The 19,639-nt window shown below is 49.8% G+C and overlaps 1 protein-coding gene across 1 annotated transcript in view; it reads left to right on the top strand.

Annotated features, from left to right (window-relative positions):
- Positions 1-19,639, top strand: part of LOC138265844 (uncharacterized) — a 157,355-nt gene that overhangs the window by 86,038 nt on the left and 51,678 nt on the right. The window contains exon 8 of the mRNA XM_069213938.1: positions 11,301-11,436. Within this exon, the coding sequence (XP_069070039.1) occupies positions 11,301-11,436 (136 nt within the window). The remainder of the gene's footprint in view (positions 1-11,300; positions 11,437-19,639) is intronic.

Genomic DNA, 19,639 nt, shown 5'->3' with positions numbered 1-19,639 from the left:
CTGGTTGTGGTGCCTCATGTACGCTGTGCAGGGCCCCGGATGTCTCTTGCAGCCTCGGACGACTGCCCACTGGGGATGATGTCCATGTCGGCTGTGGTGGCACAGTCTGAGTACATCACGGGGCAGATGGTGGTGGTTGCGGCGGTGTCAGCGCCGGACATGCTGGCGGTGGTGCATGTGTCAGCACCTGTGGAGGGAGACACCAGGACGTCTCCTGCAGCCTCGGACGGCTACCCACTGGGGATGATGCTGGGGACTGGAGCAGAGGCAGTACACGTGCAGGTGGGCATGCAGGTGGCGGTGCAGGTGGTGGGGATTGCGGCAGTGTCCACCGTAGTACAGGTTGCTGTTCTGACCTGCAGATGGGGTGTCACCAGTCCCTCACCCTGAGGCTCCATGCCCTGAGCTGACTTCCCTTTAGCCTTGTGTCCCTTCCCCACCTTGGAAGTCGCTGCTGGGACCTCGGCACTGCCCTCTTTTGCCTTGGAGGAGGCCTTGCTGCTTGCTTGGTGCGGCTTGTAGTTACGGCATGTTGTCCCCTTCTTCACCTTGGCAGGTGGCGGAATAGGGTGATCCTTGTCCTCATTAGGCGGCGCACTGGCAGCCCTGATGGGTGCGGCCCGTGATGTTACAGGACTTGTAGGGACCACAGTGCTGGAGGATTTCGTGGCTGAGGTGCTGGGCTGGGATCTGGACATCCTGGCCCTAGGGAAAGGACGGGTGGTGGGGAGGTGTAGGAAAGAGGGCAAAGTTAGCGAGGAAATATTTTTAGACACACTGGGACGGGAAGATGGAGGGGTTTTGAAGTGGAGGAAGAGGTAGTGGTTGTACGAGGTGTACGTCTGCTGAATTTTGGTGAGGGTGCATGGGCTGGAGGCTGTTGTGAGGTGGATAGCTGTTGAGTGGGTGTGTGCCGGCGTTTGTGTAGTTTGGGAGGAGGGCTCACAGACACACTGGGAGAGGACACAGGGGACGTGTGAATGGTAGTGGGTGTGGTGTTTGCACGTGAGCGGTGTGTGGTGATGGGCGTGCTGGTGATGGAGGTAGTGGCTGAGGATGTAGTGCATGCAGGTGTGAGTGGAGATGAGACTGGGAGGGAGGAAGAGGACGTGGAGGAGGGGGACACAGTGGAGGCAGTGGATGTTGGTGTGTCTGCATGGGGATGGTACTTGTGTGAGTGCCTGTGGAATGTGTGGTGCTTATGTTTGTCATGTCCACTCTTGTGTGTTGATGAGTGTGCATGCTGGTCTGATGGTGTGCTTGTGGCAGGCTGAGGTACATGGGATTGGGTCTGGGTAGTGGAAGTTGGAGGGGGGAGGCTGGACATAGGGACAATGGCTGCCATCAGTGCTGAGGCCAGAGCCTGAAATGCTCTCTGTTGGGCAGCCACGCAAGAATGAATGCCCTCCAGGTATGCATTTGTTTGCTGCAAATGCCTCTCGACACCCTGGATGGCATTCAAAATGGTTGATTGCCCAACAGTGAGGGATCTCAGGAGGTCAAAAGCCTCCTCACTGAGGGCAGCAGGGCTGACTGGGGCAGGGCCTGAGGTGCCTGGGGCGAAGGAGATGCCCACCCTCCTGGGTGAGCGGGCACGGGAAACTCGATGAGGGGCTGCTGGGAGGGCGGTGCTGGTGGGGGGGTGGCAGCTGTACCTGTTGTTGCGGTGGGCACAGAGGTACCCGCCACCGCAAGGGAGCTCCCATCAGAGGAGGAGTCACTGTTGCTGGGGTCTCCTCCTGTCCCCGTTGTGGAGCTCCCCTTACCCGCCGTCCCACTGGTGCCTTCAGACGCCGTACATTCACCCTCCAGGGCCATGTGGATTGTAGCTCCCTCCTGCTCCGGTGCCACTGCTCCTCCGCCAGATGATGCTAATGCACACAAGGACAGGGTGACAAAACAAAAAGGGGGGAGACAGAGGAGAGACATGGTCAATGCCTGCAACGACACCACCGTTGACGGACACAACACACAGGGAGCAGCCCTATGCCCTAGGCCATGCACTAACAGTTCAGGGGAAAATCGCATGCCCATGGTGGACTGTGCCTATACCCATTTGATGCACACCTGGGACCCACAGGAGCCTGACTAGGTGTAGAGGGCCACTGCCACTTTTGGGGTTGGACTGGCACTGAGCCTGCCTAACAGTGGATCTCCCCTGGCACGCTTGCCCTGCCCTAGGGGAAACCACAGCCTTCTTCCCACACCCAGAAACCTCATAAAGCGCGCAGAGTCAGCTGCATGAGACAGTACTCACCCCCTTGTGGCTGCTGTGATGCCCTCAAGCGCCCATCCAACTCCGGATATGCCACCGCCAGGATCCGGTACATCATGGGGGTCATGGTGAAACGGGCACCCCTTCCACGTTGGGAGGCCACCCCCAGCTGGGCCTCCACCGTCTTCTTGGTCCAGCGGCGCAGGTCCTCCCATCTTTTGCGGCAGTGGGTGCTCTGTCTATGGTAGACCCCCAGGGTCCGCACTTCCTTGGCGATGACACGCCAAATACCCTTCTTCTGGTGGGCACTGACCTAGAGGAAATGTAAAGTAGGAATGGATATTACTTCCCCGTCCGGTTATTCTTACTTATTGGCCACAACCACCCACCTTGGCCCACAAACACATACACTGCCCATCCTAATATGCTGGCCTCTGCCCACCCCCCACCTGTATCTTCCATCGACGCCACTCCATACATTCATGTCCCATCCATCATGCTCACAGTGTACTCACCTGTTTGTCTGGTGGACCGTAGAGTTGTGTGTACTGGCGAAGGACCCCCTCCACCAGTTTGTCCAACTCCTCCGCAGTGAAGGCAGGGGCCCTTTCCCCAGACACTGTGGCCATTGTCGCTTCCAGACTCAGGTCACAGCAGCACTTGCAGTGTAGGTCCTCTCCTGTTGAAGGTCAGGTATCAGGTGAGTGAAGAGATAGAAAATGGCGGTCACATCCACGGCGGGCATTCATCATCATTGGCTCCTGGAACCCATAGGACCTAATGACAACCAATGCTGAATTGCGCAGCAGTCTTGGTCCGCCTACCGCGACGGGGTACAACGCCAGCGCAGTTACCTCAGTTCCCCTTGTCCCTCCTTACAGGTTAGGCAGCCGCCATTTCAGGTGGCCACATGGCAGGCCAACTAACTGTGTCGCTGCAGTTTTGTGCAGGAATGCGGACATACAGCGCTAAACACAGATTACATCACATTTGTTCTAAACACCCTTGTAAAACCTATGTGGCGTGTGACCCTCTACTCACCCTTCTCCTTCATAGGCCACGTCCACTGGGGCAGATGATGTGGTGGCGTCATCCTCCGGTATACAGACCCCTGGTGGACCTGTCAACAATGGAAGACAGACACATCATCATCACCTACAGACTTTTGCCACAATCCATGAACTGTGTGCCCAGTTGGAGCCATACCTGATGTCAGCTATCCGCCATCCCACAGAATCCCCCCTCTAGTGCAGGTCCTGTCAGTACTCCATTTCCTGGCCATGGGACCTTTCAAACAACAGTGGCCATAGCATCAGGGATGTCACAGCCAATGTTCTCTAACGTGTTGTCCAGAGTGTTGCCTGCCCTGCTGAAACACATGCGCAGCTACATCGTATTCCCCCAGGTGGAGGATTTGCCCACAATGAAAGGTGACTTCTATGCCCTGGGACATATCCCCAACATCATTGGTGCCATTGATGGTACACATGTGGCATTTGTCCCCCCCCTCCGCAGAAATGAACAGGTGTGCAGAAACTGCAAAAGCTACCATTCTATGAATGTGAAGATGGTGTGTTTGGCAGACCAGTACATCTCCCATGTGAATGCCAAGTATCCTGGCTCAGTGCATGACGCTTACATTTTGAGGAATAGCAGCATCCCTTATCTGATGGGGCAACTCCAGAGGCACCGTGTGTGGCTAATAGGTGAGCCCAAGGTCCCAACACGGATTACATAGGTGTCTGTGTATGGTAGAGTCCCTAATGGTTGGTGTATGTCTCACAGTTGTCCCTCTATATTTGCCGGTGACTCTGGTTACCCCAACCTGTCATGGCTGCTGACCCCAGTGAGGAATCCCAGGACAAGGGCAGAGGAACGCTACAATGAGGCACATGGGCGGACTAGGAGGATAATTGAGAGTACTTTCGGCCTCCTGAAGGCCAGGTTCCGGTGCCTCCATCAGACAGGTGGCTCCCTATACTACTCACCGAAGGTGTGCCAGATAATCGTGGCATGCTGTATGTTGCACAACCTGGCTTTGCGACGGCAGGTGCCTTTTCTGCAGGAGGATGGGGCTGATGTTGGTCTTGTGGCAGCTGTGGAGCCTGTGGACAGTGAAGAAAAGGAGGCAGAAGAAGAAGATATTGACAACCGATACAACATCATCATGCAATACTTCCAGTGAGACACAGGTAAGAGACTGGCACTGCTCCTCTCATATCAGACTACTGTAGGAAATTGCATGATTCTGCTTTTTTGCCTCTGTGTATGGATACTGACAGTTCAGTTTGGCTTTCCATTTTACAGATCTGTGTACCACTTTCTGCCTTCTGCTATGTTTACTGCTGCCCAACACCTGTCTAACATTGGTATGTGAAAATGAACATTGGCATTGCTATTTTTCTGAAAGTTTGCAATAGCACATATGTGAAAGTACAGACTGACTCCAGATTGATTTGTGATTCAAGGGTTTTTATTTCTGTGCTAATAAGTGGAGGGGCTGTGCAATGGGCTGGGGTGATGGTAGAGGAATGTCCATGGTGGAGTCCAGTCTATTGGCATCACAGGTGCATTGTGCAAGGGGGCATAGGAAGTGGAGTAATGGCAGTTGAAGGTAGAGAGGGTAACAGAGTGGGACAGAAGGGTGACTATCAGGAGAGTCTAATTCCCTGGCGGGGGTCTTGGCAATGTTCTCTGTCTTGTGCCTGGATCTCAGGGGCCATTTGCGGGGTGGTTCTCCTTCTGCAGGCCGTGGGGTGCTGGTGGCCTGTTGGTCCTGTGGCGGGACCTCCTGTCCACAAGCGCCGGCAGAGGTGGAGGGCTGTTCATCGTTCAGGCTAGTGTCAGGGGCCCGTGGGTGTGCCACTGTGTCCCTCTTGGTGTTGGCCATGTCTGCCAGCACCCCTGCAATGGTGACCAGGGTGTTGTTAATGGACTTCAGGTCCTCCCTAATCCCCAGGTAATGTTCCTCCTGCAGCCGCTGGGTCTCCTGAAACTTGGCCAGTACCGTGCCCATGGTCTCCTGGGAATGATGGTATGATCCCATGATGTTTGAGAGTGCCTTGTGGAGAGTGGGTTCCCTGGGCCTGTCCTCCCCCTGTCGCACAGCAGTCCTCCCAGCTTCCCTGTTATCCTGTGCCTCTGCCCCCTGAACCGTGTGCCCACTGCCACTGACCCCAGGTCCCTGATTGTCTTGGGGTAGTGGGTTTGCCTGGGGTCCCTGTAGTGGTGGACACACTGCTGATTGGCATGTGTCTTGGGGACAGTGGCATGGACCTGCTGGGTGGGTGCTGTGGGGGTGTTTCCTGAGGGAGGAGGTTCTGTGGTTGTTTGTGACAGTGGCAGGGGAACCGACTGTCCTGAGGTCCCTTATGGGCCGGGCTGGTCATCTTGATCCAGGCGTGCAGAGCTACTGTCGTCACCTTGGGCCTCTTCTGTGGGGGGACTGGATATGGCTGGCACCTCCTGTCCGGTGACGTTGGGTAGGGGTCCTGTTGGGGGGGCAAATGCATAGTTATTGTATCTGTGTGTGCCCTCTTGTCCAATGTGTGAGTTACTCTCTACTCCTGTGGTTGGCTTATTGTCTTTGGCCTTGTGTGATTGTTAATTTTTGGGCCTGGGTGAGTATCTGTACTGGACATGGTTTGGTGATGGGTGTCCATGAATTGGTGTGACATTCAGGCCTTGGTATTGGGATGTGTGGGTTGTGATAATGTGGTATCTGTGGGGTGTTGCGGTGATGGGTGTGAGGGTAGGAGTTTGTGATGGCATGCAGGTAGGGTGGGGGGATATAGTAGTAACTTACCAGAGTCCAGTCCTCCTGCTACTCCTGCCAGGCCCTCATGATGCAGTATTGCCAAGACTTGCTCCTCCCATGTTGTTAGTTGTGGAGGAGGAGGTGGGGGTCCCCCGCCAGTCCTTTGTACTGCTACCTGGTGTCTGGATACCGCTGAACACACCTTGCCCCGTAGGTCGTTCCACCTCTTCCTGATGTCATCCCGTGTTCTTGGATGCTGTCCCACGGCGTTGACCCTGTCCACGAATCTCCGCCATAGCTCCATCTTCCTTGCAATGGATGTCTGCTGCACCTGTGATCCGAATAGATGTGGCTCTACCCGGTTAATTTCCTCCACCATGACCCTGAGCTCCTCCTCAGAAAACCTGGGGTGTCTTTGAGGTGGTGTGGGTGATGTGTGAGTTTCTGTCTGTTGGGATGTGTGGGGGATGTGTTGGGGTGTGTTGTTTGAGGTGCGTGGAAGTTGTATGAGTGATGGTGTTGTGTGCCTGTGGATGCTGGTGTTGTGTTTGCTATTCTCTCTCTCTGGGCTTCTTCCAAACAGGTCGTTGTAAGGGGTTGTGGGTAATGTGGGTGTGTGTTTTATATTGGATTGGGTGTGTGGGTGTGTGTATGTGTGTCAGGTATGTGTATTTTGAATTGTCCAATGTAGTTGTGTTTAGTAAGTGTGTGTGTATTTTGAGCGCAGCGGTGTGTACTGCCAATGGATTACTGCGGTTGAATGACTGCCGCAATGAGTCGTGGGTCGAGATAGTGTGGGCGTAGTTCTGTTGGCGTGACGGTGTAGGTTTTGCTATCGCCAGTTTATCACTGACCTTTGGTGTGGCGGACTTGTGTGGGTGTCTGTATTGTGGCGGATTACGAGATGTGGGTCGTAATACCTGTAGCGGATTTCCGCCTCGTCCACGGTATCTTGACGGCCGTCAGCACGGCGGTAAGCGGGATTTACCGCCAGGGTTGTAATGAGGGCCTTAATGTACTAGTGGTTAGGTCTTCAGAAAGCAAGAATCCCAGAAGATCTGGTTATGATGTAGGACAGTGGAGTATTATGTGGTGTGAGGGTTAGTCCCCACCATGTAATACTCTCACAGTATCTCAAAAATAATCCTTGGATTCACACTGGTAAACTCTTAGCTCAGTCCTAGGTGTGTTACAAAGAGCAGTCAGGCTTTACTTAAAGGAACATTTGCTAACCATTTCAGAGTACCAATATGGATGATAAGTAATTGTCACAATTCAAAAGAAGTCCGACACCAATACAAAAAACTCGAGCTATGTGAAATCCTTACAGGGTTATGGTTGTGGGGGTCCTAGGACCAGGCCACACCAGTCAGTTCAGTTTTACCTGGCCTATGAAATCCGGGTGCAGAGTTGTCCCTGCTGTCCGTGGTGCTGAGCGGGACTCGTCCTAGTGCTAATTTTACTGCTTACATGACGATGCAGTGAAGAAGATCATGCAAAAACTCAGAAATCTCAGCTGGTGCTAAGTTGATGATGTTGGATGCAGGCGGCACGGTGTGCCATGCAGTTGCATCGTCGAATGTGGGGGTCTGTTGCCTGGCTGACAACCAACAAGCCTTGTCAGCGGTAAAGGCGATAAAAAGCTTTGGGAACTTCACAGGATCCAGGGGAGTGATGTGGTGGCCTGAAACTTCAGGCAGGTGAGATTACACTCCCAGATGACAATGGATGACCTGGATTTAGGCAATCTCATGGAGGGCCCGTTGAATCTTCAGATCCTGTGAGTGTTTTCACCTGCAGTTTGCAGGGAATTAGTGACGCTAGTCCAAAAAAGAGTGATGGTGCTTCTGGTGTCCACAGGGGTCCATCTGGTCTGGAGTGCCGAGTTTGAACCAAGGACAAGGGTCGTTGATGCATTTCACATTATTTTGACTCAGGGATAGGGTATCCCTATTTTGCTTTGTTGCAGTGGGCAAATTGCAGTTGTCTGTGATGCAGGTCTCCTTTTGGTCCTTCTCTGATGCTGCTTTATCAGATCTGAGGTTCTGGTGTCAGAGGTGTCCCTTATATCCTGGATTTAGTAGTGCGAGGCTAGTGGCCAATGGGCAGCTAGCGCCTGCAGGTAATCCACCCCTGAGGCGACCACATTCGGTGGGGTGGGTCAACTTTTGCTTCCCAGAATTCTTTATTCTGCCACTCCTAAGATGGCAGCAATCAAAATTTAGTGCAGAAACGTGGGCTGCTCACCCTAGAGGGGAAGTGATCTTGCTGGCGGTGTGCACTACCCCACATAACTAATTTCCCACCTGACCACAAGGAAATGTGCCTAGGGGCACATTCCTCCTCTGGGGACAGCACAGATAGCAACCTTTGAATCTCATTGTCCTGATGTGCTTATTCACTAGTCCAATTGGGGGCGTGAGGTGTGACCTCCTTCCTGCCTCAGCATTTATCTCTGACTCCAGGGAGTGTCCATGTTACCTGGCAGGAGGTCAGAACCCTGTCTTGGTGGCCGAAGGCACAGGAAAGCATGGCCTGACTGGCCAGAGCACAAAGAGGTTGGGGCAAACAGATAGGTAACCTCTAAGGTGCCACCCAGGTACATGCCACCCATCCCTTAAAACAACCACATCTGTGTCAAGGGGAGAGAAGGCACGTTGTCTGACACCAAACTCAACATATCTAGGCGGTACCATAATGGAGCTAGCAACCCGGATCTACCTGGGTTCAAGTCCCATGTTAGCATATGGACTGGTTATCACTTATAGTTTATTTTAATGGAGAAGACACTACGGAGACATATACGCTTGTGCTTACATGCCTGCACCTTAAATATATTGCACCCTGCCTCCTGGGCTGCAGAGGCCTTCCTTAGGGATGTCTGACTTATATGTAAGGCAATGCATTGGACTGTTCCACTCATGGGGTGGGCACCATCAAACTTGAGCACTTTGCACAGCTCCTGCAGTCTGCAATGGCAGGCCTCCTATCATTATTTTGTTTGAGTCACCTAGGGTGGCACAAACTTGTGCTGCAGCCCTGGGGACCACTTTACAACATGCCCTGGGGACTTATTACTAGGGACTTATAAGGGGGGTTAAGCCTTTGCCAATGAGAGAATTACCAAGTTGGCAAGACAGTTTTAGGAGAGAGCATGAGCACTGTGGCCTGGTTATGAGGTGCTAGAGCACTAACAGAGTCATAACCATCAGCATTGGGGGCACAAATTGGGGGATGACCATACACAAAGAGGCACTTTCCTACAGTTTTCTTTGACTAGAGGAAGTCATGAAGCTGATGATTCTTTTGTGTCTTCACCCTGTTTGAGGTGCTCATGTGTGCAGACCTGCCTATCTCTTGACTCTCCACCACTGACCATCTGTGGGCACTTCTGGGAGACAGAGGCCAATATGTCACTTCCCTGGAAGGGTGGAATTGCCTGTTACATGCATCGCACTTTATCCTTCTGGTCTGTTCCCATCCCTCACTGATCACCAGATAAAGGACACACCATCTTCCCCATTTAGGAATTGGTCCCAAGACTCATGGCACACACTGTTCAGCCCACTATACCGATGAACCAGTAAACAGGGATGTGTGTATTGTGTTAGTTAAAATGGTAGAGCTAGAACTAGCAATCAGTCACAAAGTGATTTATTCACATAATCTTTTTAGCATTTGGTTACGCTTTCAGATTGCAGGTGAACAAACTATTTTTATTATAAAACCTGAAAAACCATTAAGTTCTCTGATGGTAAAACACGCCTAAAGTGTGTGGAGTGATTATGGTTAGCATGGAAAGGAAAGAAAGGGCTTTAAAACAACCTATCACTATAGTTTACAGTACACTGATAACGTAATTGTTTATTTACTTTAGTTGTTTTGCAGAATGCTTGCTTGTGATAGATTGCCTCTTTGTAGGGCAGTGTCAGAAAATGCCCCTTTTTGCCTGGTCACTCTCATTGTTTTGCTGAATTTTATTGGTGGTTGTTACACTCTGCGCACTACAGCGCTACCACCAAGTGTATATGCTCTGACCCCTAAAACAAGTTAAAATTGCCAAAATCCCTGATTGTCATATTTAACACCCTTGCAAGGCCATAGTATATGGCATAGAAATCACACTCATGACAATAAAAGTTAAATGATACAGCACTTATTCTGCCATCCACTAATTTGACAAAGAAAACATGGCTTCAGGTCTACCAGTGTAACCTGACTGCTGCAGTCTAAGCCTGCTGCCCAGCCAATAAATATGACCCTTTTGACAGGGGAAAAACCGTACTTTAAAATATTAATAAATCATTCCCATGCAGGCCACATACCCCTACAAGCTACAGTATATGGTATTAAAAATGTGGCATGTAGAACTTTAATGTTGCCATGTCCCTACAGTGACAAGCCCCAAACCACTTTTTACACTGTAAAGGACTCGTGTACTATGAGGAAAACTACAGTGCCAATAAAAATATTAACTGTGAAATCTGAGGTTTATGACCAGCTAGAAAACAATTCAAACACCAATTGCAATATTAAAAATCCAGTTCAGTGGTGAAGTCAGATTTTTTGAAAACATTTAGGAAAAGTAACTTTCAGAAAGTTATCTTTTCTCTGTCTGAAGCTCCTGGAGACTAATTTGTATTAGCCTGGCAGCAGCTGTTCCGCCCATTGCTTGACCATAATGAAGTGGAAAAATTGCTCCCTGATTTCCTGCCAGAGACAGTCTCAAATTGACGGGAAACCCTCAATAATCTTTAGGAAGGCTCTAGTGCTTAATGTGTTTGTATACTCAGACTTCAATTTCTTACACCATTCTCCTGCTGGAGACAGATTTCTAATTGACAGGAATCACTCAGTAATCTAGAAGGCTTTAGATAAACACTTGTATGAGAAGATATAAATACAGCTTTCAAACACAACCTCCTGCTTGGCTTTGTTGTTTTCTCTTGAGAGAGGGCTGTGTCTCCCGTCAGCACCTTACTTTGGTTCCAAGTCCAGCTGCCTATGACAAGAATATGGTGGCATTGCGCTCCCTTTTGGTGCTACTTTTATTCAAAAATGCTGAAAATTAATGACAGGTAGTCACTTGTCTGGTCTATAATGTTGATCATATTGTCCTCTGCATTAACAAGTTATGTCTGCCTACATTTCCAATGGAATGCATATGTATCTCAGTTCCTATGTTGATATAAAACATGATCATCTAGAATCACTTCTAACGACAGAATTCAAGAAGAATGGCATGCACATCTAAAACAGCTCAGTCCAGTTAATAATTCGTGCAATAAACACATTTTTTACATGTATAAATATATTATTTTGTTGTAGAAATAAAGAAAAAAACTAAAGAACCCGTAGAAGTTGGGGCATGGATCACAAAATTGCACTTGGCAGACAACGGCATTGATGGGAGAGGTGAAGAAGGAGAGATTGGCGTTTTGGGGTTCATCCAGATTTTAAGTTTGTGAGTCCTCAAAACATAACGTTTCTTTTCTAAAGAATATCTAATAGCAGCTTTTAAGTCATAGAGAATGTTAATGTATGTAGCTTGTCCTTAGCTTGCCTGATCTGATTACTCTTCAGTTGCTTTAAACGTCGTAGAACACCCAAGGTTTTTGGATGGGACATACTTCATACTATCTCTATTTTCTCCTGAACCGCATATTTTTGATTAAATGAACTACTTAAATATTCAACATGCATCTCACATATAACTACTGACTGAAATATGAAATATGCTGAAGCCTGATTGGTTGCATACTACTTAGACATAGGGCCTCTTTACGAGTTTGGAGGATGGAAAACTCTGTCTGCCAAACTCCCGAAAGGGTGGCTGCCACCTACGCGGCAACCTCCCCACCAGCACTATTATGGGTTTCCTGCTAGGTCAGTGGGCGCAAACCTAAGTTCCAGCCCGCTGGCCTAGCGGGAAACAGACTACAGCATTGTCTCCGGCTCCTAATCGAGCCGGCGGCAATGCTCACTGATCGCACAGCAGACAGTGAACATTGCAAGGCTGCTGGGCAGGGGGACTATGGGCAGTGAAGAGGCCCCCCTGTAGCCCCCTGCACCTGTTATCCTCCAGCCTTTTCATGCCTGTGTTACTGCCATGAAACCACTGGCGGAGTACGAGGTCGTAATCCCCAGGGCAATGCTGCTTGCAGCGCTGCAACCTCCAGACCGCCGGGATCCAAGATCCTGGCAGAGCTGGCGGTCCAACTGCCAGGGTTGTAATGTGGCGGTCGGACCACTGCATTTGCGCAGTCCAGACCGCCACTGCATGTGTGGCGCTCTATAGTCCACCACACTCATAATGAGGCCCATAGTATCTGCAGAGTAAACTAATCAAGGTCTGGGAATCTAAACACATTGGGCCTCAATACTTGAATCCTTTTTATTCCAGTAAGGCCAGTAACTTTAGCTACAGGCTCCAATAGAATGAAGAAATCTGCAGACTTACTGTACTGTGGAACTGTTGTAAAAATCTCCAGAAGAAAATCCAGAGGAAATGAGGAATAACTGTGAGAGTTGAATTCAAAATGACTGCTTCTTGCAGTAAATTGACATATCTCAGGGACCTCTCAGGGTCCCACACCTAATGTTAGTTTTCATCTTCTCTGGTGTTACTGATCCCCCTAGCATTGTTAAGAGATGGGGAGTTCTTATTGGGTACGGCTACAAAGCCCTTGAAATGAGGCCCATTGAGTGTTATCAATGGATTGCTTTCTTCTGCACAGGTACGGAAGAGGTACATTTGAAATCCAAAAAGCATTGTTTTTTCTGGGATTCATAATTATAATGCCCCCTTCCCAGGCACTTCAACTGATTCCTGGCAAAATCCCAGCACTGAAGGATAGACTCTGTCCTCCAACACACACCTTCATCAAGCATATGTGTCTGAGGTGCTTCTATTACTCCAGAGAACACACTTTGACATTAGGTCTGTTTGCAGCTTGGACACGTTGATGGATCCCCATTGTTGGAGGTGGCAAGTGTTAATGGCACTGTGATTTGTTAGCCCAAACAGTGATGGGGGTGAAGAATAAAGTGGCTTTTGGGTTATGCTCAGCTTTTGATGAAAAGCCTGGTCTGCTCACTGTGCAGAAGAATGTTTGGCAGGCTGGATCACCCTAAGAAGCTGAACATTGCCTACTGGGGCACCTTCATGAAGAGGAGTGGCTTGGATTTGAGAGAGACCGGCGTGGACAGCACATGCTGAACCATTCTCACTGGTTGCTCCAACCACCAGCTTTACAATATAACAAACCTGCTCCAAATAACTGTTCCAGGTATTGCAAGAGCTGGTGCTGTCTGTCTGGGCTCAGGGGCACCTTTGATGGTGCCGCCTCATACCAGATTCCCTAAGCCACTCACTAAGTCATGGCAGCATTGCATGAGCAATACAGAAGAGATGAACAAGACCAGTTCATTTAAAGGGGCAAGGGATGAGGTCAGTTCAATTAATGAACCTGAGTGTGTTTGTATGCGCATTTGCTAGACATGCCCATGTGTGTGTGTTTGTGACTGTGCCCACTTGCGTATCTATATTTATGTTTCTGTGCTTGTGTGCCTGTGAGATGTGGTGAAAGTGTTTGGGAATATAATAGCATTACTCTACCTGGCATGTCAAGGGAACCTTGGCATGCGGTTGTGATTTAGTTTTCTCCATATTTCTTTATTTTGAACTTAAGAAGACACGTCCATGTGTAAAATTATACATTAAGTCAATTGTTCAGCTGCAACACATCAAGGCTTATACATCGGAGTTGTCACATATTGCATTACACATGATATCCACTGTAATAAGGTTGTACATATCAAATTGACTAGTGTGTACCGATTGGATTCCTGCACTGGTATATATTTTAGAAGACACCGGATAATATACTTATTTTGTATGATAACCAATGAATAAAATAGCCTAAAACATAACTAAACTGCAATTAGCTTGGTGTGCATTGGAGACGCGAAAGCAAAATAAGGAGCATTCAGGGCTCGAGCCAGTCTGGTGGGCAGAAAACCCAGCAGGTCCCAACATAGGAGGCAAAGGGGGTGGGGGGAGGCATCTGGGGGGGACACAGATGCAGGGAGAGAAATCTCCACCTCAACCATCAGATTCTACAGCAGGCTGTGGACTGAGCTGACTCTCAACACCTTCAAGAAGTGCTGTCCAATCTGGGGGGTCCTGAAGCTGGCCCGCCTGATTATAGGATTATAATAATAAGCGTTGTTCTGCCAGTATTCCGTTGCGAAGATCAACAAGCCATCTCGAGACCGGGGGGGGCAGTGCAGACTTCCAGCACATCGCTAGGTATCTTTTTGCTAGTATGAGTGCTAAGTCCAATATTTTATTCATTGATTTGTTCTTAGGGGTTCTATGTGTTACTCCTAGCATATAGTGTGCCATGTTGCGCCGTGCGTTTCTCTTTGTTATTTTGTTTAGCGTCCCAGTTATCGCTTCCCAGTATTCAACTACACGGGAGCAGGTCCACACCATGTGTAAGAAATTCGCATTCCCATTGTGGCATCTCGGGCATCTATCTGATGCTGAAGAGTAAATCCGTGCCAATCTCATGGGAGCGAGATATGTATAATGTAAATAATTAAATTGTACATACTTGTAACGGGCATTCACAGAGATAGTTTTCTGAACCATGAGGGCCTGTTCCCATTGTGTATCTGTAAGTTTCACGCAGAGCGTATCCTCCCAATACGCTCGGAGCGATGTTAAGGGACAACTAGCCTCCATGTGTAGAGCTTTATAAATGTTTGTAATGGCTTTCCTCTCACCCCCACGAGTCAGCAGCGTTTGAAGCAATATCGATGTATCCGGTTCCCTATGCAAAGTATCCCAATGGACTGCTGCTTGTCTCGTCACCGCCGCATATGCCATGAAAGTCCCTGGTGACAGACCGAAATCATTCAGTAGTTTGTCAAGCGGGACCAGCATGTGATCTACACATAGATAGGTCTCCCCATTCCACTATACCTGCTACCTCCCAGGCTCTCAATGATGGATCGTGCAGGGAAATAGCGCCTCCGGCACAACCCGCAGCGATAGCTGTGGTGCATAAGGAAATACCTGTCCTGATTTACGTGTGAAAGCAAACCAGCATCTCCTAGCAGTTTTCATTAATAAATTACTACCACTAACAGACCCAGTAGGGTGCAGTGACATTAACCAACCTAAGAGACCACCTGAGCTCACTGTTTGACATGTGGAGGATAATTTGTGCAAGTTGTGCCCTGCCAACCAGCGCATAGGCCACTGGAGTTGGACTGCCATATAACAGTGCTCGAAATTCGGGGCCCCCAATCCACCCTCCGATGTAGGTATATAGAGCTTGGACAAAGCCACCCGGCTTCTACTTGTGCCCCATATCAGTGCAGTAAAAAGCGATCGCATCTCTGCGAACCACTTCCGCAGGAGGTAAACAGGGAGAGCTGAGAAGTGGTACAACAGTTGCGGGAGGACCAGCATCTTAGCTATGGCTAGTCTACCCATCGGTGAGAGCGGGAGGGAGTTCCAAAATTGTAACGACGATCTCACTCCCGCCAGTAACTTGCCTATATTGGCATCTAGTAAGTCCTTTACATAACAGAGTATCCTAACCCGAGGTATTTAATGGTGTCACATTCCCACGACAGAGAAGTGTTGGGTAATTGTACTCATTGGGCCATGGTCAGGGACGTAAGAGGGAACAAGCAGGACTTAGACCAGTTCACTTTAAGACCGGATGCCCTGCCAAATCTTTGCAGTAACGCCATCAGCTGAGGCACCGACGTGGTGGGTTCGCGAAGGTACACCAGTGCATCATCCACGTAGAGCGAGACGACATGCCAAACCCCTTCCACGCACAGACCCCACTCGGGAGCCCTCATTCGCATGGCCCGCGCCAGGGGTTCCATTGCTAGCGCGAATAGAAGAAGGGATAGGGGGCAACCATGACGAGTTCCACAAAAGGCTCTGAGATCCTAGCACCTGTTTTCACCTGGGCTAATGGTGCCTGATATAGTAGAGTTATCCATTTCATGATGCTAGGTCCAAAGCCCATTGTTTGCAGGACCTTCAGTAAATAGACCCACCCCAGAGTGTTGAATGCTTTTTCGATGTCCAACGAGGCCACTACATTATCCCCTCCCCTCGCACTCGCCCAGTCCATAATGGAGAACAATCGATGGAGGTTGAGGATGGTGTTTCTGCCAGGAATTAATCCATTCTGGTCAGAGTGCACCAGGCCACAGATTATGGGCATAAGTCTTTCTGCTAGTATACGACTTAAGATCTTGTAATCAGAGTTAAGCAATGATACTGGACGATAGGATCCCAGTAGTAAGGGGTCCCTGCCCAGCTTGGGGAGTACCACCAGCGTCGCCTCCCGCAAAGAGGCCGGGAGGATCCTCCCGTCATACGCTGCATTATACATTTTCAACAGTTTAGGAGCCAACGTTGCCTGATATGTGGCATAAAATTCAATCGGCCAACCATCCGTGCCGGGCGTCTTCCCCCGGGCAAAGCCCTTGATGACCTCCTCAATTTCCGAAAGGTGTAAGGGGGCCTCAAGTGCCTCTCTATCTGCAGGGGACACTCTCAGCATATGGAGGGGGCACAGAAACTCCTCAGCCACTGCACCCCCCCTCCCATCTCCGAATCTGTGTACAGAGCCGAATAATATTCATAAAATGCTGCATTGAAGTCCACCTGTGTGTTCAGTAATTGACCATTCCCGCCCCGTAGTGGTGTAATTGGTGTCTGGGCACGCTCCGAGCGAAGCAGCCATGCCAACAGTTTGCCTGCTTTGTCACCCTCTGTATGTTTGTGAGCCTGGTAGTCTCTGTAATTTAGCTGGGCCAATCTATCCAATGCCTGTCTATGGGCGATCCGCACTCTCGCCAGGGACGCTACAACCCCCAGAGCTGTAGGTAGAAGCTGCTCATAATGTTTCAGCTCCGATTCTAAGTCTTGGAGCTCCCTACGCAAGAGCAGCGCCATCCCATAATTTGTTTTAATTGCATGACCTCTCAGTACCACCTTAAAGGCATCCCACTCGATCCCTATGTCTGACGCAGTGTTCTCGTTAAATTCGTAGTAAGTTTCAATGTGCCCTCTCAAGCTCTCCCTGTAAGCGGTGTCTTGTAATGCCATAACCGGCAGTCTCCAAGTTGGTATACTCGGAGGACTGCAGCTCCATTGTATCCCTACCTGCAGAGGTGAATGGTCGGATAAGGCCCACCCAAGGTATTCCGCACTGGAGACCTTTAGCAATGCTTCCGAATTGCAATAAACTAAATCAATCCTAGTGTGTAGAGCATGAAGGCTTGAGTAAAATGAGTATACCCGGTCAGCAGGGTGCAGATTACGCCACACGTCGTGCAATTGATTATGGGAGGCACACAGGCGCAACTGATGTGCAAGTGCAACTGACTGGGCTCCCCGCAGGGGAGGGCGAGACCTATCTAATTCAATGCAAGGTGTGCCATTAAAATCGCATCCCCAGTAACATGGTGCCACCGGGATAAGGAGAAGGGACATGGACAAAGTCTGTAAAAATAAGGCCTGGTTAGCGTTGGGGGCGTATAATGAAACTAGTGAAATCTGTGTCCCATCCAGTGTCCCCTCTAAGATGACATCATGCCCGTCTGGGTCTATCTGAGTTCTTTGTATCAACAATGGTACCCCAGGGGCCATCCATATCAGAACACCCCTAGCATATCTGGAATATGTGGTCCCAATCAATGTCCCACGCCATCGCTTGCGCACCTGTCCCAGGTCCGGTGCCGTGAGATGTGTCTCCTGAAGCAAAGCTACCTGTATCTTGTGACGACGCAGGAATTGCTAAACCCTGTGACGCTTGCCAAAGCCCGCCAGTCCCCTAACATTCCATGTTATAAAAGAATATTGTGCCATTTAAGTAGGAGGTAATTTTATGGGACGGAACCAGGAGGTACGACCATGTAAACAAGCTACACTGGAGAACAAATACCACCCCATCGCACGCCGCCCCGATACAGTCCCTCCCACCCAGCCCAGAGTCCACGCCGCACACTCATGAAATTCCAGCCAGAAATCCAACCAACAAACCCATGAAAAAAAAATATAAGTATAACATTAAATAACTCTTCCCCGGGTGAGCCAAAATCTGAAGGTCAGCCAATAGCACTGAAATGCTGCTACGCAATAAAAACATTACTGTTCACTTATGATTACACCGAGGTATAAAATAGGGGGGGAGGGAAAGGAAGCACAGTCAGTACATGCAAATCACAGTAACCTGTAGTGCTATTAATGAGTAAGACCAACAAAGTAGCTTAATCCAGCCATTAGTGAAGCTGGCATTGACAAGCATTTCAATTAACCTATGCGGGTTCGTACCACGCCACCCAGGCGCCGCACGTACTACTACACATCTTCTGCAGTCTGCGGCGTCACCTTTGGGCCCTCGCCCAAGGCCGCCCTGAGCTGTTCCTCGTCCAGACCCAGAGGGGTCTTATCCTGCCGCTCCACACTTTCCAACGATGACGACGATGCAGGGGAGCCCACTCTCAGTTCCACCTCTGCGCTCGCCCGCTCCCGTTCCATAGTAGCCTGCTCCACAGTAGGGGCCGCATGAGTACACCTGGCTCCCCCAGGCGGATTCCCCCTGACCTGCGCCTCCGCGGCTGAGTGGGTAATGAAGGTGCCATTGGAGCCAGGCCTCCTCTAGTGTGGCACAGAATACAGTGTTAGTGTCTGTTATGATACGGAGAGTCGCTGGGAACTGCAGCGCGTATCTAATGTTGTGATCTCTTAGCAAGCGCTTCACCGTGAGAAATTAGGAACGTTTGAGTTGTACTTCAAGAGTATAGTCAGGATAAATGTGTACCTGTGCATTGTTGATTCTCCAGGGTCCATCGGCGCGAGCTCTCTGCAGTGTATGGTCTGTGTCCCTATTGTTGAAGAGTCTAACCACCACCGGGAGGGCAGGAGACCCAGGCGGAGGGGGACCGCCAGGTACCCTATGCGCCCTCTCCACTGAGAAAAAAGATGAATGTTTTCCTTGTAGGACTGATTGGGACAGCCATTGCTTCATGTATAGATCCATACTAGGGCCCCCCCTCCTGCTCCGGCAGACCTACCACACGGGTATTGTTGTGTCGGGATCTGCCCTCCTGGTCCTCAAGTCATTGGCGCAAATGCAGAACCTCCTTCTGCAAGTCCTTGATGTGTTTGGTGGCGGTTTCCAGAGAGGGGGACAGCTCCGATATTGTGCCTTCAGCGGAGGTGACTTGTTCTTTCAGTTTCTTATGCTCCTTGTGCAAGTGGCCCACATCAATATGCAGGACATCTATTTTAGGTTCCAAAGTGGACTTTGTACTCAGTACTGCATTAAGGATGTCCTCAAATTTCTGTGTATGCGCCCCCAGGATAGCTGTCACCGAAGAATCCGGAGGGGTCCCAGGGCCCAACTGCTCACCCTTCACGCGTGGGTCCCACCCCACCAGACGCGGTCCATCTGATTTATTGCGCCCCATCTCCGTGAATGGCGATGATGATCCAAGCCCCAGACCGCTATAGGCCCGTGCCCATGTCGCAATCCCAACAATACTCACACAAAATTAGCAGGAAAGGGACAAATTCAATAATTATTGCACAGAACCAATAGTAACTCTTGGTTCAGAAGGGTAAA

This window comes from Pleurodeles waltl, chromosome 11 (assembly GCF_031143425.1).
Source record: "Pleurodeles waltl isolate 20211129_DDA chromosome 11, aPleWal1.hap1.20221129, whole genome shotgun sequence".
Taxonomy (NCBI): Eukaryota; Metazoa; Chordata; class Amphibia; order Caudata; family Salamandridae; genus Pleurodeles; species Pleurodeles waltl.
This window is presented reverse-complemented; position numbering and strand designations above follow the sequence as displayed.